At 34.6% G+C, this 23402-nt stretch overlaps 2 protein-coding genes across 2 annotated transcripts; both read right to left on the bottom strand.

Moving 5' to 3' along the window:
• Nucleotides 1-52: 52 nt before the first annotated feature.
• Nucleotides 53-4084, bottom strand: LOC132304238 (protein SIEVE ELEMENT OCCLUSION B-like). Its single transcript, XM_059801819.1, has 7 exons — nt 3796-4084; nt 3620-3712; nt 2839-3293; nt 2345-2439; nt 2053-2195; nt 1183-1680; nt 53-953 (listed from the first exon to the last, which is right to left on the bottom strand). The coding sequence occupies exons 1-7, from the start codon at nt 3997-3999 to the stop codon at nt 309-311; spliced, it is 2133 nt and encodes a 710-aa protein (XP_059657802.1). The 5' UTR covers nt 4000-4084; the 3' UTR covers nt 53-308.
• A 5909-nt stretch (nt 4085-9993) lies between these two features.
• Nucleotides 9994-13457, bottom strand: LOC132304239 (protein SIEVE ELEMENT OCCLUSION C). Its single transcript, XM_059801821.1, has 7 exons — nt 13126-13457; nt 12489-12596; nt 11963-12408; nt 11707-11819; nt 11473-11600; nt 10895-11383; nt 9994-10797 (listed from the first exon to the last, which is right to left on the bottom strand). The coding sequence occupies exons 1-7, from the start codon at nt 13294-13296 to the stop codon at nt 10219-10221; spliced, it is 2034 nt and encodes a 677-aa protein (XP_059657804.1). The 5' UTR covers nt 13297-13457; the 3' UTR covers nt 9994-10218.
• Nucleotides 13458-23402: the final 9945 nt, after the last annotated feature.

Below are 23402 nucleotides of genomic sequence, written 5' to 3' on the forward strand. Positions count from 1 at the left end.
AAAGAAAATATAGTGGCTCTTTTGTGAACAAAAAATAAAATAAAAATTCCTATTTTATGAGAAAGCATAAAATACCAGAGTACTTACCAACCAATGAAATATGGTACAAATATTTATTAGTTACACTGCGCGCAGCAACACAACACACATGCATTAAGCCTTTTAGGCTAGCCAAAGAGCAAGGGATCGACCCTGCAGACACAATACAGACATCTTTATTACATATAGTAAATATTAATCTTTCTTAAAACTAAAATAATTAATTAGACTTCATGCATGCATGATGTATAATCAATCCTCAATTTGCATCATGCATGGTTAATAATGCCTAGCTTTGAGTGATCGCTGCAACAGCTATACATGATGTACGTATCCATTGGACGGCCACATTCAGCGCAGACCGCCCTCTCCGCAGGGAGGCTTGCGGCACTCTCAGGCAATATAATACGGTTGCAGTGATGCATGTCGGTGTAGAGGCCGGAATGGAGGAGGTGGTGATTGAGTGCAGGCACAAAACCAACACTCGGCACACTTTCCTTCCACAAATCATAATGTGTTAAACTCTTCAGCATAATGTCACCCTTTCCTTTAGCCATGTCCGATGTGCCTTTACTGATCAAAGCCCATCCTTGCTCACTGCCATGGAAGCTGATCATCGTCGAGATCTCTTGCATTATCGAATCGTGCTTTGCCGATTTGCTCTTTGAGTGCCACATGCTCTGCAGCCTCTCCCAAAAGAACCAGATGAAATCTTCAGGTATATGACCGAGATTCTTGTCACCAATGAGCTTCTTCTTGTTCTTATCTTCATCCCCTGGCTCGCTTTTCCCCATGTAGAACGTCTCGAACTTGATGTTGGCCGCTTTCGCAACCGAATTCAGAGTTTCTGTAAATTCAGAAATCCATTCCTTGCTCCCCCCTCCATACAAGCAAATGTACTTCCCATCATTGATCTGAAATTGAACAAAAATTCTCTTTTTTTAATAATAATATAAAAATGAACTAAGGCCAAATTGTGCATGTGTACATAAATGATCGAGTCATGATACGTAGTCTGACCGTAGGACAACTCCAAGTATTTTTATGTGAGTGGGGCTGATGTTAGTCCCAATCAATGAGATTAATCTGAGTGTCAGACTGCATGTCATTTTTCCAACATAAATATAAGAAAAATGTCATTACCCAACTAAGGATAGGTTCTATGGAGTCTACTAACAACTCAATCGTCCAGGTCTTTTCCTCCCAAAGCTCATTCTCTCTAGAGCTAGTGAATGGGGATGCCAATACGATACCCCAAATCCAAATCATGTGGAATGCATTATTGTTCACAACTTTCCCATTTAGTGGGTCTAACACCACAAGGATTGGCTTCTTGTTGAATTTCCAATGGTCCTTGATGAACATGATGACCGGGGGATCGAGCAAGGTAGGGTGAGCCAGCGAGTACCATGGCTGCAAGGCCAGTCTTTCCTCAAATTTCTCTTGCATTTCGTTATTCCATGGCGTTGATTTGTCCACCACCGGCAGCCACACCACCTCGTATTGGCCCTCCCCCGTTGTTGCGTCCTGCCGCGACTCCTTGTACATTTGGTGCAGAAACCAGAGTTCTTCAACACGGGAAACCTCGAGGGTCGAAATGAATAGCAACACAGTCTTTTTTCTCAATACATTAATGTTGGCCTGTAGTCAAACATAGAAATTAATATCAATTCCCCATATATATGTATATGTTAAATTATTAATGGGAATTTAAGTGATGTTCTTCTAAAAATTCAATTACTAGACAATAGTTCATTTAAAAATAAAAAATAAAAAAATCTCAGTCAAAACTGAAAACCATTACGAATAATGATTCTCAAGCCTAAAACTATGACAACCTCGACTAGACTTCTCGGTTAGAGTCATAACTAGGTCTAAATAGCATTGTCTCGTCAGAAAACTAAGGCAAGCTAGCAAAATGATTAATTATGTAATAATCATGATATATAGATAGACATTGCTAATGGAAATAAAGAACATAAAAGTAAATTTTGAGGTGGCTTATGAGCAAACCGATTTCCTGGTAGGACAATGAATGAGCTGGTCCTTCTTGGCTTGAATCAGTAAATTTAGAGGCTTTAGGTTATCACGTCCCGTCGTGCTTCTCTCGAAAAGGAACACGAGTGTTTGACATGCTTCAATTATTTTCTTCTCTTCTGCATTCATCATTCCAATAGTTTATTCGTACATAAAATTACATTCTTTATATTCCATCAGAGTCTTTTTTAAGATTTGACTAAAACTAGTAGCATATATTACATGGTCCATAAAATTAATTAAAAAAAAAAACATTTAGACAACTCACCAATGTATTCGTAACAAAGATCCAGTTGCCCCTTCAGTTCCCTTTGTATGTGTTCTAAGTGAGAGAGCTCAACATTAGCCTTCGTGGTTGATGCTCTGTATGTACCCGAGAGCAATGATTAATTTTCGTATTGTTTGCATTGCATTGCATCGCATACATAGTAGTGAAAATTGATTACATATATGGAGCATGCTAATCCTCTCTAAATTTCCATCTATCAGGGGGTCTAAAGGTTATAAATTTTCTATTTTTCACAGCCTAGATGTTAAATCGTGTTATAGGTTATTGTCCCACATCAAATGCATACAAGGGGGTTTTGGGCTTACAAGGACGGATAAGCAGCAATACCTAACAGTTTAAGATACCCGCTACACGGAGCTTACCTTAAGTTTTTGAAATCGAATAAAATATTGCATGAATATGAATTTCAAGTTCATATGATATGAAGATGATGAAGGAAAATAGAACTTAAGATGAAGGAAAATAGAACTTACTCATGAACCAAGCCTACGAGGTTCATAATTCTTGATATACAAGCCACAATACTCCTAATAGTCCGGTAGACAGCCATGGGGATGATTTGAGCATTGGCTTTAGACATTGCACCGGGGTCAATGTACTCAAGCGGAGGCTCCTTGAACTCGATAATGCACCTGGCCACTTCAAGCATGGCGTTGATGAGGTTGCCGACGCTAGTCAGTGCTTCATACTTGTCATTCGAAGAGTCGGCAATCTGTAGTATGTCCGGGAGTTGCTTGAGGAATGCAATGGACTTGGCAAGTGGGTTGGTGGGGTAAAATTGAGCAGCTAGCCAATATTCGCCATAGTTCACCGCAAAAGCTGCCAAGGCTATGGCCGCCTTCGCATCCCATGCGTAGCTTGAAAGTGTTTTGAGAATTGCCAGAGTGGCCTTGTGCGCATCTTCTCCTCCATAACACTTGCATGATATCTGTCACAAAAACAATATTTTAAAAACATTGAAAACAGAAATTGTAGGTCCATTTTGTTTCAGTTTTATGATAACTGAAAATAAAAAAATTATATAAAATTTACTTAGTTGATAGCTTCTGAGAACTGTTTTGAAAACTAAGTTTAAAAAAAAATTAATAATAATAACATATTTTTATAGAAATGTCTTTTTTTTTAAATTTTTCACTGTTTTCTAGTGACAAACCATGTACTCTGAAATATTTTTAAAATTTGAAGGGTACCCGAATATCAACTCAGTACGTATATATGTGTGTATATATATGTTGTGGGACTTAAATAGTATACCTCGAAGGAAATTTTGTTTATTGTGTTTGCCAAAGGCCTAAGGATACGAACGGTCTTGTCATCCAATACATCCAATATTTGTCCTTGATTTCCCTGCAGAAATGGTTCAATGAGTACTAGCAAATGCAAAAACAGAATTGCATCACATAACAAAGGAGGAGGAGGAGGTTAAATACATGAACAATGCCGGAGATGGTAGGGGTTGAACGGAGCACGACATCCTCGACGATGAGGAGAATAGGTTTGACATCAAACTCGCTGCCATCTAGACGGTGATCATGGTGTGTGGCCAGAATTTCCTTCAGCAACGCGTCATCATCGGATGCCGAGGACACGTCGGTATCGGTTGTCTTCGTCTGTTGAATCGCAATATCAGCCATGAAGCCAAAGGTGAGGTTGTGTATATATCAGAGAAGATAGATTATGGCAATAGCTTGGTTGTGCTGGTTTTTACATACTTGGCTTCCTCATAAGAGACACATATACATATAGCTAATGGAAAGTGGAATAAAGTTAACTTCCCAAAAAAAAAGTGGAATAAAGTAAAGCCAGTGAATCAATTAGTACCTTGCTTCCAAGGTGGTCTATATTTTAAACTCCTATAAGAGTTTTAGAATTTTCTACACGCGTTTCGCGGAAGTGATTAGTTAATTTAGTATTACATGATGTTCCTAATGACCTAGAGAGGATGAACAAGTCTCAAGTGATTAGTTAATTTAGTATTGCATGATGTTCCTAATAACCTAGAGATGTGAATAAGTCTTGCTCAATTGTTGGAATTGATTTATGGAATCTTAGATCGACAAGAAAGTTCAAACAACACGAAAGTTCAAGCGTCTACAATGAAGATAGCATAACTATCATTTTTGTGATTGATTTATGGAATCTTAGATCGACAAGAAAGTTCAAACGACACGAAAACTCAAGTATCTACAATGAAAATAGAATAACTATTATTCTTTCTTATATTGGAAGAGTCCCATGGCAAGAGACCAGTACCAAAAATTACATAAAGAGTCTCTTTTTTGTATTCAATCATTCAAATACTAACTTGATCGTCCCGAGCGTATAAGGTGGCACCACTCCAGTGCCAGCCTCTCTTCTCTTGCAAGGACGGAGTTTGGTTCCAGGTCGTTCATAATTTCAAATTAAATCAACAATATATGTAATTATTTTGATAATTAATCTCTCAAAGGGCATCTTTTCTAGAAGGAAATTTCATTAAAACGATGACTTCTTCTTTTCTTTTCTTTTCTTTTCTTCTTCTTCTTCTTCTTCATTTTTTTTTTTTTTTTTTTTTTTTTGTCATATTAAAACAATGACTAGGACAGCCTACAAAACAATTTTCCCGATAACAACATGGAGTCATGGACCAAGAATTAATCCCATCTTATTATAAAATTAATACTCCACTTTGTATGACATTTTAATTTTTTAAGTATAAGAGTAGTTTATTTTCTTTTCATTTTTGTTTTCGAGGCAATAAATAAGTATATTGTTAAAAGCCAGATTATGGAGAATTACAACCTCTCAAAGCTATGTCCTTTATATCAGAAGGAATAGCATCACAAAAAAACTCTCCCCTTTAGTATTACCCATTTTGCTTGAATAATGAGTTACATTGGCATTTCTACTGACCCACTTGGAATGGCAACTTTCACACGGATTCGACCAAAAAAAATATATTAAAATAGAAAGCATTAATAGAACATTTAAGACTGCATACAATTCTGTTCAATGCGGTATAAAGTTAAATTACACCTTAATCTATTCCAATAACAGTTTTTAAAAAATTAGAATTAGAATCGAAACCGTTAAACTTTGGAACCGAACCAAATCATAAAAGATTGGTTTGGTTCGGTTCTAAACCACGGTTAAGGAACTTTTAGAACCTTCTAAATAAAATAATGTAATAAGACACTATCAAAGGTCTCCCTAAGCCACCAGTAGTGTGGTACTACTAGCTTGTTAGAAATTGTGTTTAAAATTTTATTGTAATTATGTTTCTATTTTAGAATTGTATTTTATTAAGTACCTAGTTTTTAGACTCTAAGAAACTTCTAATAAGGAATTAGGTTTTGAACTCTATAAATAGATAGCTAGGTTATTGTTGAGAGGGTTGAAATTAATAGGTAGAGAGGGAGAAAAAAAATACTTGGTCAAAAGTTTGTGTACATATGGTTTGGTGTTGGAAATTCTCTACCTATATTATTATAGTGAAAACTTATGATCTAACCCTGATTTTGGGTGAACCGTGTAAATCTTGTGTTCTATGTGATTATGCCCGTTGTTTGCTTTCGTTGTACCACAGCAATTGATATCAGATCCGATGGTTCATGTTGGGAAGTTCAGCTTTTATTTGAAGGAATTTGAAAAACACAAAGAGTTTCAATCACAAATTCATGCAACGAGTTTCGGTTGCAAGTTGAGTACTCAATCTATTTGTTTGATCATAAAGGTGATAAAATAATGATGCGTTACTTGACATGGAGCTCGAGCAGTCCAGGCGAAGCCTCAAAAGTATAATTGATCGAGCAACATATAGCAGGGACAATTAGAGTTTTGCATGCAGGAGGTATCATCACGATTGAAGCTATAATGAAATGTCCAAATCAATGCTGTGGAATTTCCACAATTGACTTGATGGAATTTGAGCCAATTAAAGTGGAGATTATTAGGAATTATGTCTCAAATTCCTATTCTAATTAGGTTTCTATTTTATAATTTTATTGTATTAGGTTATTTCTTAGTAGACAAGTATGGGGATATAAGGAATTGTAATCCTTGTCCCACAAAGAATTAAGTTTTCAGCACCATAATTAGACAACTAGGTTGAGGGTTAAGAGTTATGAGTTAACATATATGTAGCCTTATAAGGCCAAGTTGGAGATGATGGGTAGAGGTGTAGTTAAACGTTGGGTTACATTTTTGGGTTGTGTGAACATTAATGAGAGGGAATCTCACGGAATATACGAAGAACTCTAAGAGACTTTGTGTGCATGGTCGGGTGTTGAAAATTATTTTACTATTATAATATCTTTATACATGATATAGTGAATTTCATTATATTAATCCGTAGACATAACCCTAATTTTGGATGAATCACGTAAATCTTGTATTTTGCGTGTGATTGCTCTACTCTATCATGTCTTTCGTTGGATCTCAGTGTTTTGTGTGCTTCCGTTGTACCCCAACATAGCTTACTGTTAATATTAGAATATAAATTGTATGCAAAAATGATAGTAGAAAGAAAAATGGTAAATGTCATGATATGAATCTTGAATGACGTGACTTGATTTTACAAGGAAAGACTTATAATAATAATGAGTTTTAATAGGTATTTACGATCAACAAAAGAACAAAAAATTATAATCAAAATTAGGATTTTTTTTTTCATCTTTGCATCGATGAAGGTAAGACTCTTAAACACAAAAGATATAATCAAAATTAAGATTTTTTTTTTTTTTTTCGTCTTTGCATCGTTGATGGTAAGATCATAAACACAAAAGATATCATAATCACACACACTATTGGCACCCATAACTCAAAAAATTTCAAAGCATTGATTAAGAATTCGCCCATGGAGGTAGATGATAATGTGTTCCAAAACTGTCATAATCCTAATAAATTCTGAAAAGAATATCAAATTAAAAATAATGAAAAATGGAACAAAATTATATAAATCTTCACTAAAATTTTCAATTCAGTTAACAATTGTTGAGAGATAATTCAAGCAAGTTTAAAAGAGAGGGTAAGTGGGCCAGCAAAAATTTGAGAAATATGGGATCAAAATTGGAAGAAACGGTGCCGTATTTACTTTCATGATACAAATCTGGAATTTTGATTCATAATGTGTATCACTGCTCTAGTAGAAATATTACTCCCTCAGTCTAAAAAAAATATCTTTCTATTTTTTTTTATCCCAAAATAAGTGTCTCATTTTCAAATCAATGTACTATTTTTTTTAATATTACCAATTTAACATTTTTGCATTGAACCCCTAAAACGTAAATCATCACATCATTGTAGACTGACTAGGGATAAAATTGACAATTCATTCACCACTAATACAATTTCAAAACAATAAATCATTCTCTTAAAAAATTAGATTCCCAAAAATGGACACTTTTATTGGGACAGAGAGAGTGAATATAACATTGAATGTATACAATTTTTTCGTAATGAGAGTATAAAATAGGTCTCCCCAAGGCTTGCACTTAATTTTAATAATTTTTCATATATACAATTTTATGTTTTAGTTTATGGTTTGTTTCGGTTCAGTCCTAATGGACTTGAAATTGGAACCGAAACCGTAAACAAACAATTTCTTATTTTTAAAATTAGAATTGGAATTAAATCATAGAAGAATCGTACCGACAATTCATATTAGTTAACTAATTTCAACAATTTTTTGTGCACCCTTAAGAATATTGAGGAAGTTTGACTCAATGAGCACCTTAGAACACCAAATCTTGCAATGTCCATGTCAGCACCATTTCGCTGCTGCTTTAGCTTTTTGTCATCGCTGCTTTAGCTTTTTGTCATCAGAGCAGAGGCAGAAATGAGCTGAACGAGGGGAGGAAAAAAAAAAAAAAAAAAAAAAAAAAAACAGTGGCATGCTTTCAAAAGTAGCCATTAGACATATAAACAAGGATTGTTGTAGGTTCATAATTATTTTTAAATCTACATTGATGTTGATAGCATGTGCATGATTCATGAATATTGGCAAGTTTAGTTTTTTTTTAAGTTAAAAAGTTTTGTTTTGTTTTGTTTCTTATGATTAGTTTGTATTTGTTTAATGAGTAATATACTTGGTAAGGATTTTGATTTGTGAAACACATTGCTGCTAGTAGATATAGATATTTGGTTATTCATGGAAAGCAAAGGACTTGCAACCATGTGAGCCCTACTTGGCTTTAAAGAATTCCATAAGGGCCATAACTCACCTAAAGCAAAAGTTCGGAAACAGGCCTGACATTCTGGTCTATAGCTGTGTAATGAAAAGGACATGGCCAAAAGTGATGGAACACAGATCCTCTAATGTAACAGCATCATCCTTTACGACAACGACAACTCTAATCATTCACACGTGTGAATGATTTAAGTAGTTCAAGTGCTGTGGGTCTTGTTACAACACTGGATCCGACCTCATGTTCGATGAGTGTATTACTAGGAAAAGCAAAAGATTTGTGTGGGGGCATGAAAATTCTTCTCTAAAACACATATAGTGTCTTAAAATGGTGAATATTTTTTAAAAGATCGGTGTTTTTAGTAACTTTAATACTTCACACGTGGACATCGATCTAATCCACGTCATAATCCATACGGGATTTCGAAAGTTATTAATGAAAAGTCGGTCGCTAGGAATCAAAGAATTAAATATGAATCTACAAAAAATATTTAATTGTGTGAACCGAAAACTTAACATTACTGTCACAAGAATTGCAAAACCTTATGAAAATCCTAACATTCTTACCCGGACAATTAAAGAATACAGTTTTATTTCACAAAGCAATGAAAAAGGCTCTGAAATTAACTGAACAAGAAGATAGCCGTCCAAGTGAAGTCGGTGTTATTACAACACTGGATCCAGCCTCATGTTCGATGAGTGTATTACTAGGAAAAGCAAAAGATCTATGTGGGGCATGAAAATTCTTTCTGAAACAGTTGCCACTCGAGGCCTCAGCCAAAGGCCCATAGCAAAAGCATTAGGCCTTGCTCTGAAGATATTGCCAAGGCTCACATTGTTCTTTGGACCATTTTACTTTAATGTGAGGCAAAGCATATCAGGCCCAAAGCCCAACCCATATTCAACGAACTTGATAACAGTTTTCTTGAATTATGAAAAAAAGAACAAAAGTTGTTTATGGAACCAGGCCTTTTAAATTAGAAGAAATGATTTATTGAGTAAGAAATTTATCCACAATAAATTTGTTATTTCTTTAACTATTTTTTGGTGTGGAAAAAGTTTTTTTACTTACCTATATGCAAGGAGAAACTTAAAAATTTCTTGACGAGTTTCGTGTCTCACAACTATCATGAACTCCACAGTTGTGAAACGTCCAACATCCGTGTGTTGTCAATTTTATTATTTCTCTATTTATACATATAATAGTAATTTACGGGCAATGGTAACTGCGGAATTCGGTTGGCAAGAAACTTACACACCTAATTTGCTCATTTGGAGACTACTCTCGTGTCGATCCCAATTAATCATCCTTTCCACAGAGGTAAAAATTGCCTCCTAAGCAAGAGGATAAATGAAGTAATTCATTTTCATAGGATCACACAAGATTCGTCACTACAAAAAGGATAATGGAAATTCTCACCATTCACTTTGAGAGGTAGAGGAGATACCACTGACCACGAGGCCATTGGTGAAGAGAGATATAACTTCAAGTAACCTTTAATAGTTTCTTTACAAATGTTTAGAAGTCATTAAATTAACATGATAGCTCATTCTTTCTCAAATGACAGCTTAAACTCAAGCAGTCTACTTGCAAAGAACTATGATGAACTCTGCAAGTTTATTCTACAAATGTTTGAAAGTAAGTGAACTTCAACATGATAGCCAAATGATCATGACAACACTGCCAAGTTCAGCTACTCAGTTGTGTATCACATTTATAGAGAACAAACTTCTCCATGGGACGCTTACATTTTTCACAGACTGCAGTTTTTTGGATCAATTCTTCAGCGAATGGGACAACACTATAGTGATCACAAGGCTCTGCAACAAGAGGAGGCGGCTCAAGAAAAGCTCTAATTTCATTCACTAATCCCAACTTGTCCACATTTTCTATAAGATTCAAGCAATTAGAGCCTTTCCCCAAGACCACCCATTCATTGTCATTTTCGTCGATATCCAGCAATCTTGACACCCCTTTTATGATAAAATCGTCGTCAAATGTGTGTCCTAGACGGAGTTTTGATTTTCTCATACTCTCCAACCGAAGCCAGAAGAATCGCATTTTTGTTGAAGTGAGTGAACCACTTAGCTTTTCCTCAACAATGGTGGCCAAAATGTCCTTTACGCCTTCACTTGGATTTTTCTTGCCAACATAGACCATCTCAAGCTGCCCTCCTGCACTTGTTATCTCCCTCACTTTAGCACTGAATTCTCTAATCCAATCTAGGTTGTCGCTTCCATAAATGCAAAGATTTCTCTCTTCTTCTACCTATCATATATAAAAATAAAATTAGCATAATATATATATATATATATATAGATATATGTCACAAGAATGCTTCATAAGATTTGAGTTGGAATCCTACCCACATAGCTAATAGGGGGTCAATTCCATCCATTAAAAGTTGTAAATTCCACTTATCTTCCTCCCAAAGCTCTCTCTCTCTTGTAGCTGAAAAGGGATATGCTCCGACACCCCAAATCAGCATCATATCAATTGCATTTATGTTTGTAACCATACCTTGTGAATCCAATACTACCATTAAGGGGTCCTCTTTGAAGCTCCAAACTTGCTTGATAAAGTTTATCACTGCTGACCTGAGCAACCATGGGCGATGAATCGAGTACCATGGCAAGTAGTCGGATAAAAAATTGAAAAATCCCTCCTCAACATGAGTCCAAGTGTTGGAATGTGAAATGGGAAGCCAAACGATTTCATAGCTTCCTTCTAGCTTAATCCGGAGAGGATGATCGTATGCCTGCTGCACCAGCAAGAGTAGTCCCTCTATAGGCATGAGCTCTGGCTTTGAGACCAACAGTATGACTATCTTGTCTTTCAATTCAGACACACCAAGCTGTTAATAAACGCCAAAATGCTTAGAACGCGCGCGCATAACTTATGGAAAGAAATCTATACAAGCATATCAATTAAGATGAAGCAAACCTGTGCCTGCGAGGAACAATTTTTCAGTGGCAAGTCATTTTTCAAAGGGAATAGAAGACGAAGGACCTCTTGGTTGTCTGTGTGAGTCTCCTTAAAAAGATTCAAGAGCTTGTTATGCAAATTTGTCTCTGCAGTAATAGGAAAAGTTGGAATCAAATATCTAGTACTTTGCATATATAGTACCATTTTTGCAGTGAAAGGATTCTAAACCATTCTGAGAATCTGAACAATAACCTATTCGCTGATCACACACATCCACTAGCTGTCTAAGGTGACTGCATATGCTGCTCAACCTACACACCAAACTTGAGAGCTCCCACGCCGCAATGGTTTCTGAATTTGAATGCCTGAAAATAAAATTCTAAAAACATCACTACAGCATTCAAAATCAATGTAACGAACACAAGATCTATTCAAAACCTTCATGGGACACTAGAACTTTCAAAATAAATTCGGATATCTGTAAGCCTATTGAAGGGAAGGAACATGCACTTGCTCATTTTTAAAGGCTATCAAGTTTGTGATTTCCGAAGCACATGTCAGGGCACTCCTAATGATCCAGTAAGCAGCAGTGTAGATCCGAGACTTTGTAACACACAATGCCTCATTATCCAGGGCTACATGTTGCAGTGGCAGGCCTTCGAATTTGATGATGCACTTTGTCACATCTACCATAATCTTAACCAAAATGGTTAAGGCCTTAAATCGCGGCTTCAATGTGGTCAAGTCACCAGGCAACTGCTTAAGCATTGCTAACGAAGCTGCCAAGGGGTTATGAGGGTGCACTTGCATTATGAGCCAAAATTCACTGTAGATTGTCACAAAAGCAGCTAGTATCAAAACCACTTTCGCATCCCATCTATAATGCTCCAGCATACCAAACAAGATCATCGTTTTTGCATGTAAATTCCCTTCCACAAGACACTGGAGTAGCATCTGCATTTGCAATTTCAACCGAAATATTAGAGAGATCGAGATGGAGCTATAGGGAGTGAGGGGGAGGGATAGGAGATGACCTCGCGTGAGATCTTATAAATGGTGTGTCCTAGTGAATCTTCTGATCCAACTTCGTCAATGCTGCATATATTACTTTTTGCAAAGTCATCAAGATGCAGATAAGAACCCTGAAACGTACAAGTGTTTGATGTTTATTGAATACTTCAACTGTAATGTTTTGCATTTCATAGAATGAGCAACACCTATAAATGATTCTGTTGCAAATCATCACATAGTGACCAACAAATTCAGATTGACCAAACATGAAAATCACTACAAAATATTGTGATCTGCCATAGCCCATTTCTTTAAATCAAATGAGAGATCAGAAGTAATTATCAATTTGTATGACCTTAGTTTCTCGACCTAGTTTTAGGTCGATCAAGTTAAATGCTTTCTCATGGTGTCAAACATTGTGAAGGACACTGAAGTCATGAATAGCACAATAGTATGTGGAACATCATATACTATGCAGCATTTGTGTAGTGAACCAACAGGGAAACATGTTCATTTTGTTCTAAATTCCTAACACAATGCAGCAAATTTATGTATATTAGTGCATGAAACCATATAAGAATTTTTATTTTTTTTTAGAAAAAAAATAAATAAAATGAAGGTGAAATAGGAACATGGCAAAGCAAGTAATTAAGTTGTTACCTGTGTGGTAGTAGCATGGCACATGATAGTCTCCACTGCAAGAAGCAATAGCTCAGAATCGAGTCGACGACCATCAGGGTCATGGATGAGGTTGATCATCTTTATCAGGAAGTCATCTTCTGCAGACGACGATAAATGTGGTAAGAATTGTTCACTTCCAACCAAGTTCATGGCCAAAGTAGTGATTGGCGCCAAAGTAATAGGTTGAAGTAAGTTATATTGACTTGTGAACTGACATGTTCAGTTGTTCTACATATCAAATACTCATTTAGAAAAAGCCACAACATATCCCTATGTTGCTTAGACAAACCACATTGTCATATATTCTGATGCCTCCTATGACTGTCACTCTCACTCTCACATTCTGCTTCTATATACAAAGTCTCTGAAACATTATCATAGAAGATTGTCTTTTTTATTCTTTTCTTTATACATGAAGACCATCTAAAGAAGATGTCCTTGGGATTTTGAAGAATTGAATCATATTCAAGGCTTTCCCTTTTGCACTTTGGTGTTATTGTCAATAGTCCTGAAGAGGCAGCTCCCAAACTTGAAATAAGTAAACAACATATAAAAAAATAATAATACCATCCAAACCATTTCACTGGCTTCGCGCTTGGGTGTGGACAAAAAGTGTGTGTGAGCGGGATGTGAACAACGAAAAAATAAAAAAATAAAAAAAATAATTGTATGATCCAGACCTTTTCACTGGTTTGCTATTTACACTCTGTTTTGTAGTACAGTTCTTGTGGACCTGCAACATTTTTAGCGGATGCATTTGTGATGCGCCTTACAATATATGTCGTGCCAAAGAAAAGAAAAATATTCCAAAAGTGCTATACATGCAAATAACTTGCGTAAAAATCAAGGGTGGATTTAGGATTTCTCGTTAGGGTGGGTTAATATTAAACATAAATTTAATAACAAAATTTCTTAAGCAAAAAAAATAAAAAATTATAACATAATATAGATAAATATTTGAATTCAAAGATTACAAAATATCTATCTAAGTTGTGTTCGAAAAGTCTTTAAAGACTCGAATTTTTCAATAATAAATTTCAAGTCAATTTTCTAAACAAGCTCCCGTTCAAAGTTGATGGTAATGCAATCAGCAAGAAATTCATCTCCAATCCTGCTATGCATAGTTGTTTTTACACGTTTCATGCTTAGGTGGGAGGCTGAGGTCGGCTAATACTATTATCTTTTTTTTTTTTTTTTTTGGATCTGGGCTAATATTAGTATAGTAAACCTTTTTTTTAGGTTGGGCTATAGCCCAACTTTGCCCACCCCTCTGTCCGCCTTTGGTAAAAACTAACATCTATTCATTTACGACAGTGACAGACGATATTGGTGCTTCACATTTGACTTCAGAGTTGTTAATTTTAATAATTGAAATGACAAATTTACCCTTCCTCTCCTAAATGAAACCTCAAGAGTTTATTTGGGAATACAGTGCAAAGAGAAAGGCAAAATAGTCATTTCAGTTACCTTAAGCTAAAGTATTGGGGAAATGAAAAGGAAAAGAAAAAAAGGGGTGTTCTTCAACAGTTCGTAGCTCCTAGGAGACAAAAGCAAAAGTTGCAGGACAAAAAATAAAATGCGCGTATTACAAGTTTCACACTTTAGTAATAAAATCAGCAAAAACAAGTGTTATAGAAGTTGCTTTAAGATACTTCTTTATTGTCCATTGTGATTTTCATAACAACCTTTGAATCATCCACCTTTTCCCCATTTCACCAGTAAAGTGGTGTTGGGCAATGCTCACTTAGTAATGTTGTAGACATGTTAATCTGTGATGAAACTTTACAAATATATACATACATATATATATATATATATATATATATATATATATATATATTATTAGTAGGTAAGTGAAAATTTTACCACAAAAAAAGAAATGCTAATGATCTAAGCCAACAACCAAAAAACCAGGCCAAGCGACAAAATTTCAGGGCCAAAAGAAAGAGGAAGATAAAGGCAACAACCATCAAAGCTTCCAACAAAATAATGTGAAAGACAGCACCGTAAAACCCATGTCATGTCAAGGCTAGGCTGATTGATTAGAAAAGTCCAGTATAGATAGATTAGTGTAAGACAAAGCACACATTAGTATTAATCAATTTCACAAATATATGGTACTCTTTGTTTAGAAAAAAGGCAAGAATAATGATGACTAATTTGTCAAATTCTTAAGTTGAAATTTCAAAGTTTTCTAATGGATATTTGAGAAATAAAGCAATCAAAAAATTTGTATTTAATTTAATAATAGTTCACTTTTCTTCTCCTCCCATCTCTTTCGCCATTTTTTGACATAAAAAAATTTATAAAGAATGAAAGATGATACAATCCCCTATCATTCTTTTTTTTCCTTGCATAATCATTTCTATTGAACACCTTCTATTATCCTTTCTTTCCTCGTATGATTATCTCAACCGAACAAATATATTTAGCTCAAACTCTATTTCTATCGCAGCCCTGGTCTAAATACTGGAGTAAAGATATTGTCTCACAACTGTAATGCCATGGTCGATGAAGGCCAGAGACCTCACAACTGTAATACTGACCACAAATTGAATTCAGATGAGGTGCCAAATGGTTTCAATTTGGATCTATGCCTACATATATCAATCTACTAAATCGATCAATGAACTCTTTCTGGCCCGATATAATTATATTTATTCTACTAACCGTTTGAAATTAATTCTACTAAATGAAACTGGCCCTATATCAATATTAATTCCTACAAAGAAAGTTAGATAACTATGTTGAGTGTAGGAGAGCATATATTGTTGGAAATTTTTTTTATATATAAATAATAAAAATTATTTATGGTCCTATGCATTATGTTTTCTAAAATATGATTGTAATGTGATTATTGATATTGATGGATTGGGTTATACTTTCCAATTTGGTGATCTAATTGGGAGTATGATTTTATACAGTTGGATTGTGATTTTCCAACTTATTTAGAATGATTTAAGTCTAACCATTTATATTTAAGTTTCCATGATAGGAAGGGAGATTTAAGTATGTTTATTTGTAGAGAAGCCGTCCCCTGTTGTTGTTATATATAAGGGTTTTAAATCCTTATTCAACCCTATCGAATGACAACTCTCAGAATGGGGTAAAGCACTCTAATATTTTGCAGAATCATAAAGAATTGTAAAGCTATCCTCCAAAATCAAAAAAGTATATATGATTTAATCATTAATCAGGTACAAGACTAAATTCTCTATTTAATTAATTGTAATATTCTTGATTTCTACATGTGAATTATTTGATTAAAACCCAACAATTGGTATCAGAGCCATGTTAGTACTATGATTTATTTTGTAAAAATCATGAAAAATAATTAAATATATATTATAAATTATTTCAACACACAGCACGTAATTTTAGGTGGCTGATTTTCTCTTCAGATCACTGTATGTATAATTCGTCCGAGTATTGCCTTCAGTTCATACTATACATTAGCATCCAAAACTGCATGTCAGTTCTAACCTCGTCAAACATGTGTGGCCAATTTGAAGGATTGTTGTTAATTGTTGAATATTAATTGTTGTCTGTGTGTACCACCAACAATTGATTCATATATGCTTATTATTATTGAATCGTATTTGTTGGTATATTAGAATGTAATATTAACTTATGTTACATATATCAAGCTTTTGATATCTCTGCCATGAGGTGTGGATCTCGAATCGCGTGCGTGAAATTGGATACAATGAAAGCTTTAATATCTTTAGTTATGGGGTCTATGCTTTGGGATAACCCGCATGTAAAGTGTAATACGGAGTATATATTTATATATCGTTGTTTCATATTGTATCACACCAGATATATATAATCTGTACATGACTAAATTGTTTCTTTTTTAAACTAAATTGATGGAGGATTAAAGTGGTCTATCTTGATTTCCATGCACTATATGTTTCTTGAACATCAGTACATGCATAAAGTTTTGAATTATTAATGTAATATTCAATTAGTTGGGGCTTTCTATGTGATGTTACTGATGTGTATAAAGGCATGCATGTGGTTCTAATAGAAATTAGAATATAAATATATAATATATATATACATCAGTATATGCATAAAGTTTTGAATTATTAATGTAATATTCAATTAGTTGGGGCTTTCTATGTGATGTTACTGATGTGTATAAAGGCATGCATGTGGTTCTAATAGAAATTAGAATGTAAATATAATATATATATATATATATATATATATTGATTTGCACTTGCTGCATTAGTTTGTGCAATATGATTGAAGGCACGAAAATTTTAAACCATAACTCTGGTATGTACAAAATTCTATCATTCATAATATATTGCATATCCCAGTTGATATGATTAATGGAATATAATAATTCATATTATATTATATGGGGTTTTTGAATGATTTAAACCTCACTATTGATACTTATACCACATGTATTAATATGAGGTATATTTTTTGAATTACATGCACAAGTGACCTTGTAGTTTAATGTGAAGTTATGTGGCAGTTTGGCCAACCCGGCCCTACGTCCAATGCTAAGTAATTCATGATGCTTGTTTAATTTTAAGTTGAAAGAACTTATGGGACTTGCATGTCATAAAGAAGTATTATTGACCTAACTGATTTAAAGATTCAAGGTTTTAATTGTTTAATTTTAGGTTGAAAAACCTATGGGGCTTGCATGTCATGAGCAAGTAGTATTGACCTGATTGATTTAAAGAATTGAGATTTTTAAATCTCGATTGACATGTATGTTATTATTATATTGTTCATTGTAATTTCTTGTATGATGAGACTTTATTTTATTGGTGTTAAAGTCATTTATATTACGGTGAAATCAAGTGTTCCATAATATTTGGATTTAGTTTATGTGCATTATAAAGAAATTGTTGAACTTAAATAAATGGAACTTCTTCAATTTAGGTTTTTCCTTTGGGTTTGGGAAGACCAGTGACCGTTTCAAATGTGGCAGCCAAAGTGAGTTGTGATACTCCTCGATTCTAGAGCCACGGGTAATCAAGTCTGAGTACAGATCCGAGGGATATCAAACAATTAAAGTATTTAATTGAACACAGAATACAAAATAAATTAAGAATAAATAAATAAGTGGAAAGAAAACTAAATAACGAATCCTTAAATTAATAAATAAATAATCCTCCAAATGAAATATCCAAAACCTCTGATATCATTACAACTCAAGAATCCATCTAGTGGACCCCTAATAATATCCCAACTGAAATAATTGAAATAAAACATAATCCGAAACTAAAACATGAAGAAGAATCATACGTAGAATCGAAAGAATAATGTGGACTGTCTCTGCTTCGCACGAACAAGCTCTTTCTACGATAACCCAAACAAAGACCAGAGAACTACACATCTATAGCTAACCCATGCAATAACTACATAGTCCATAAATACATATACACACTAAAGGAACCTCACTAGACTATAGGGATGCCTCAACCTGAATAGTAAGCAACTTGCAAAACGCACATGTAGTGGGCATGAGTATCTAGACCTACTAGGGCACACAACTATACTATATCTAGCTACACATCTGTAACGACCCGAATCCGTGGATCCGGACCGTTACCGGGTCCTAGCCCGAACCCGAGGTCAACTAGGTCATACACTCCCTTTCCTATGTTCAAACCTGTCATACAATTCACTCCGGGGCTCATAGAACTCAAGAACACAGGCTCGCAATGATGATCAAACATTACAGGTCAAAAAGAAACAGTCAGCTGGCTGATGGACCTTCATCAGCCGACTAACAAGGCCCGGTCGGCCGGCTGACCTACATGGTCGGTCGGCCGAAACGATGAGAAGAATTGAGTGCTCTCAGGACTTTCACTGTGCATGCCACCGGTAGGCTGACGATAAGGGTTCGATCGGTCGAACCTGGTAGGTTTCGGTCGGCTGATGAGGAGGTTCAGCAGGCCGAAAGGCCTTGGGATGCAACCCAATTCTCTGTAATCTACATTCTGGCTGTACACTATGCACACAAAACCCACATTGAATCTGTTATGGACTCAAATTCCGAATTCACGTCATCAAACAAATTGTAATCAACTAAATGGCTTCAATAATAAAACTAGGCATAACTCTTTTTCCCATTCATTACAACACACTACCAAGGTTTCCCTCATACAAAAGTGTTATCAAAATTCATAGCTACATGGCCATGATTTTATAAAACGAATACTCTCTTCTAGAACATAGAATTTTACAAAAGAATGGGAATATACAAAAGGTAACAAAGTGGACTGCTAGTCATCTTCATGCTTGTGGAAGGTCGGCATCTAATACTTCTTTTCCTGGCCCTGAAAAAAAATGTTAAATGATAGGGTGAACATAAAGCTCAGTAGGTAGTGCCTAAGACACACCTCTTGTGGCCCCGTGAATCCAAATAAGGATTAGAACGATGGGAAGCAGGGTCATACTATGTCGAGAAGAAGTAACACAACATCTAATTTCAATATAAACCACATGATGCTTTGAAATGCAATGTATGTCAATGTCGCTCCCTATTTTCAACATTCAAATCCTTCACTTTCAAACTGTTAATATAACCCGCCCTTTGGTGACCCCGCAGTGACATGAAGGAATGATTGGCTAGTGTCCCTGACCCTTGGTACTCTCGCGGCGTCATTTTGGATCCAGCTAGCTCAACCACGCTAGGGCAATCTCCCTAGTTCCCCCTATGCTATATTAACACTCCGGCCCTTGGGTACCCCCGCGGCGACCGGGTTTTCACAAAACCTTTTCATCAAAATTCTCCCGAAAATCCCCCTTTCATTGTTAAAAAAAAAAAAAATCATTCCCATCTATGCGAACCCAATATGTGCATATATATGTCTCATGCCTTCAATGCTATGCTACTAAGGGATTTTCAACAATACAATTAGGCATACCTTCAAAACATCATAGCTAGCAATTTATAACACTTTAGGCATAGAAAATTAACATTTATCATGTTTTTCAAGTAAACCAACAATTTCACATAATCACATGTTTCATACACTCAATTAAATCATCTAAAGAAGTGATCAATTTAATTTAAGCATGCTTGACAACAATTCAAGTAGAGAAACTCACAAAAGTACAAGAAAAGTGTGAATTAGAGACCCCTACCTCTAATTGGATGAAAAATCCCAAATTCTCTCATAAACCCTAAAATCAAAGATCCTCCAAATGGAAGCCAAATGGGGATTGGCTTCGATCAACTTGAAGCCCTCGACGCGTTCTTCGATTTGCCACAAACGGCACTTAAAAATACTAAGTATAGAAAGAAAGATCTAGGATTGAAGTTGTAAATGGAAAATAAAAAGAAAAAGCAAGATAAAGGGGAGAGACAGAGAGAACTAGCGGGAGAGAGAGAAGGAAATGGAGACCAAAACATGATCTCCTTGCCTTTTTTGTTTGCAAATGGTGGGTCTCACTTTTTTCTTTTTATTTTTCCTTTTTCTTTTGTCTTTTAATTTACACCACATACATATACATATACACAACTATATAAAATTCACATAAGGCACATCAAATAAAATGCATGGAGTGCAATTGGACCCAATCAAAATCCCCGGATGCAACAATACCGGCAGCGGGTCCCACACGGGACCATCCGACCCGAAAAACTGAAAAATGAAAAGAAAAATCACCCTTACATTTCAAAGAGTCCTGGACTCAATGAAATGTCCCAAACAACTCTCAGACACGACCGGCACACTCCGTAGTGTCCGGTACACAAAACGGTAAAAGACGAAATTGCCCTCGCCTCGACGAAATTCCAGAAAAATGAAAAATGCTGAAAATTGGAAACATCACAACATCCTTGCAATATACGCACCCTCACCACTGATCTTGAGACTCAAGCTCATATCATAGCACACACACACACACATATATATATATATAACATCCATCCTATCCAATACAAAATAAACCACGATGTGTTATCAAACCTGTTCAATTGACTTGACACGAATATAAGTAGGATTTAACATTTTAGTTAATCCATTCCCTTATACAAAAATAAGTAGGACTTAACTGATAAGTTAACCCGTCCCTAGAATGCCACTATCACATACTGGTGCATTACATCCATATAATCCAATAGTTGATGTAACACTTAAAGAAGTACATTAAATAATCCAAAATAAATATAATAACAGAATATCATGCTATCACAAATAGGAATAACTTATAATTTATTTAAACTTCCTACATCATGTATCACACACAAACTGAATCTTAAACATGCTGATATTTTATTTCACAGTCAAGTAAGCATTCTCGAAATACAATTCATGCTAGTATTTAATCTCAATTACTAGAACAAATTAAAAAGATTAAATCCATTCATTCTTCAAAGAATTCAAATAGTATGCATCGTTATGATCAAGTCTATTTAAAATTTATTTAAACTCATACATAGTCCCTATTTAATGTTCGGGACCCCTCAAAACCGATTAAGATTTAATTATACGCTATTTACAAAAATTCTCCAGGTAAGGCTCGAGCTTTTATCCTGATAGCTCGAGCTTTCTATTCATGGCTCAAGCTTTTCATCAATAGCTTGAACTTTCTGTCCATGGCTTGAGCTTTACATCAATAGCTCAAGCTTTGCATCAATAGCTTGAACTTTGCATCCAAGGCTCGAGCTTTTCACTTATGGCTCAAGCTTTGCTTCCAAGGCTCGAGCACTGTTACGCGAATCAGCCCAAAAATTCTACTGTGAACTCGTTCTTCATTCTTAAGGATTCTAAGGTATGTTACTAAGTTCCATCAATACACAAGTATGAAATTACATCATTTAAAACATGTAGAAATCCACAAAGAAATCAAATCTAAGTCATGAATTTATCAATTCACACAACAAGAACAATCATGAACATAATTTATAAAACATATGTTCTAGATCAATTAAATTATAAATTCCAGTTTTAATTGTTCTTTAAACAACCTTAAAATTATACTAAAGATATATAGTTCACAGATCAAAAGAAAAGTGTAGAACAAGAACTTACCTTTAGGGATTTGATAAATAAAAAATAAAAATAAAAACCTCTAACCTCCTTCTTTCTCTTTCTCTTCCTTCTTTTTCCTTTTTTCTCTTTCTAAACTCTCTGTCTTTTTCCTCCAAAATATATTACGTGATATATTTTCTAGCCCTTTTTTTACTAACCTATAGTTCTATATTTATAGGTTAAATAATAACCCTACTTCTTTTCCCAATCCAAGTCAACTTAATAAAAAGAAATAATAAAATTAAAATATTAAAAAAGTAACTAAAAATATGTTACGTATATAATCTATGTATATCCTTATTATATAAATATATAAAATACATACATCAGATTATTTATTAATGCTAATGTTACCATAATATTAATTAATAAATTATCTTCCTTATATATATACACACACACATACAACTACCCATGGGTAATTATCCGTACCCATCAAACCCCTTATATAAGTAGTTCATAGGACCCAATTGGTTGACCCATTACTACTGACCATAACCATAAAATAAAACAAAATAAACATTTAATTATTTAATCTACAATTAACTACGAATAAACAATATATCAATTAAATCAACAAATTCAAGTAACATTCAAGCACATACTTTTAATTAATCAGTTAAGTCAAATAAAATATTTAGGCAAATAAAATATTTAATTAACCAATTCAATTAAATAAGTAATCAAATAGCCAAATAATCAAGTAAACAAATAAAAATGCAATTAAAACATTTAAATTAGTACCGAAACTATCATTTTAAAATTAGGGGTATTACATGGGTGATGCCTACCAAAAGGTGACACGCTCATGTAGGTTATTATTTTTTGAGTATTTAAGATATTGGTCTTATAGAGGTCTCACAGTGCACTTACCTGCATGAGGGTATTAGTTCTGCCAAAAGGTGATCAATGTCTTAGTATATAATAAGTGAGTAAAATATTTGAGAGTGCTTGAATTATAACGAAATAATCCCTTGCCAAAAGGTAGTGGAAGTGTTTAGCAATAATTCAAGTATAATCAAATAGATCTATGCGCGATTTTATCGAAAGTTTGGGGAATAAAGTAAAATCTAAAATTCTGCCAAAAGGTGATTTTTAGATGGCATTTTATTTGTTCCCGTAAGGTGGATGGTTTTTGCACATAGTAAAACACCCTGAGAAATTAGGCTTAAAACCCCAAGCACGAATTAAAATAATAATCCCTAAAGTTGTGACATATTATCTTATATGTTATTTATATGG

This window comes from Cornus florida, unplaced genomic scaffold (genome assembly GCF_030987335.1).
Source record: "Cornus florida cultivar Cherokee Brave unplaced genomic scaffold, ASM3098733v1 CherokeeBrave_3.0.0_Hap2_Chr04, whole genome shotgun sequence".
Classification (NCBI taxonomy): Eukaryota; Viridiplantae; Streptophyta; class Magnoliopsida; order Cornales; family Cornaceae; genus Cornus; species Cornus florida.

What these genes read in the sequence shown, in the direction of transcription:
- LOC132304238 (XM_059801819.1), bottom strand. Translation starts at nt 3,999, where the DNA reads ATGGCTGATATTGCGATTCAACAGACGAAGACAACCGATACCGACGTG. An exon ending in CCATCTCCGGCATTGTTCAT is followed by an intron (nt 3,713 to 3,795) that starts GTATTTAACCTC and finishes CCATTTCTGCAG; the next exon opens with GGAAATCAAGGACAAATATT. An exon ending in CTCGTAGGCTTGGTTCATGA is followed by an intron (nt 2,440 to 2,838) that starts GTAAGTTCTATT and finishes GGGTACATACAG; the next exon opens with AGCATCAACCACGAAGGCTA.
- LOC132304239 (XM_059801821.1), bottom strand. Translation starts at nt 13,296, where the DNA reads ATGAACTTGGTTGGAAGTGAACAATTCTTACCACATTTATCGTCGTCT. An exon ending in TTTATAAGATCTCACGCGAG is followed by an intron (nt 12,409 to 12,488) that starts GTCATCTCCTAT and finishes TTGCAAATGCAG; the next exon opens with ATGCTACTCCAGTGTCTTGT. An exon ending in ACCCCCTATTAGCTATGTGG is followed by an intron (nt 10,798 to 10,894) that starts GTAGGATTCCAA and finishes TATATATGATAG; the next exon opens with GTAGAAGAAGAGAGAAATCT.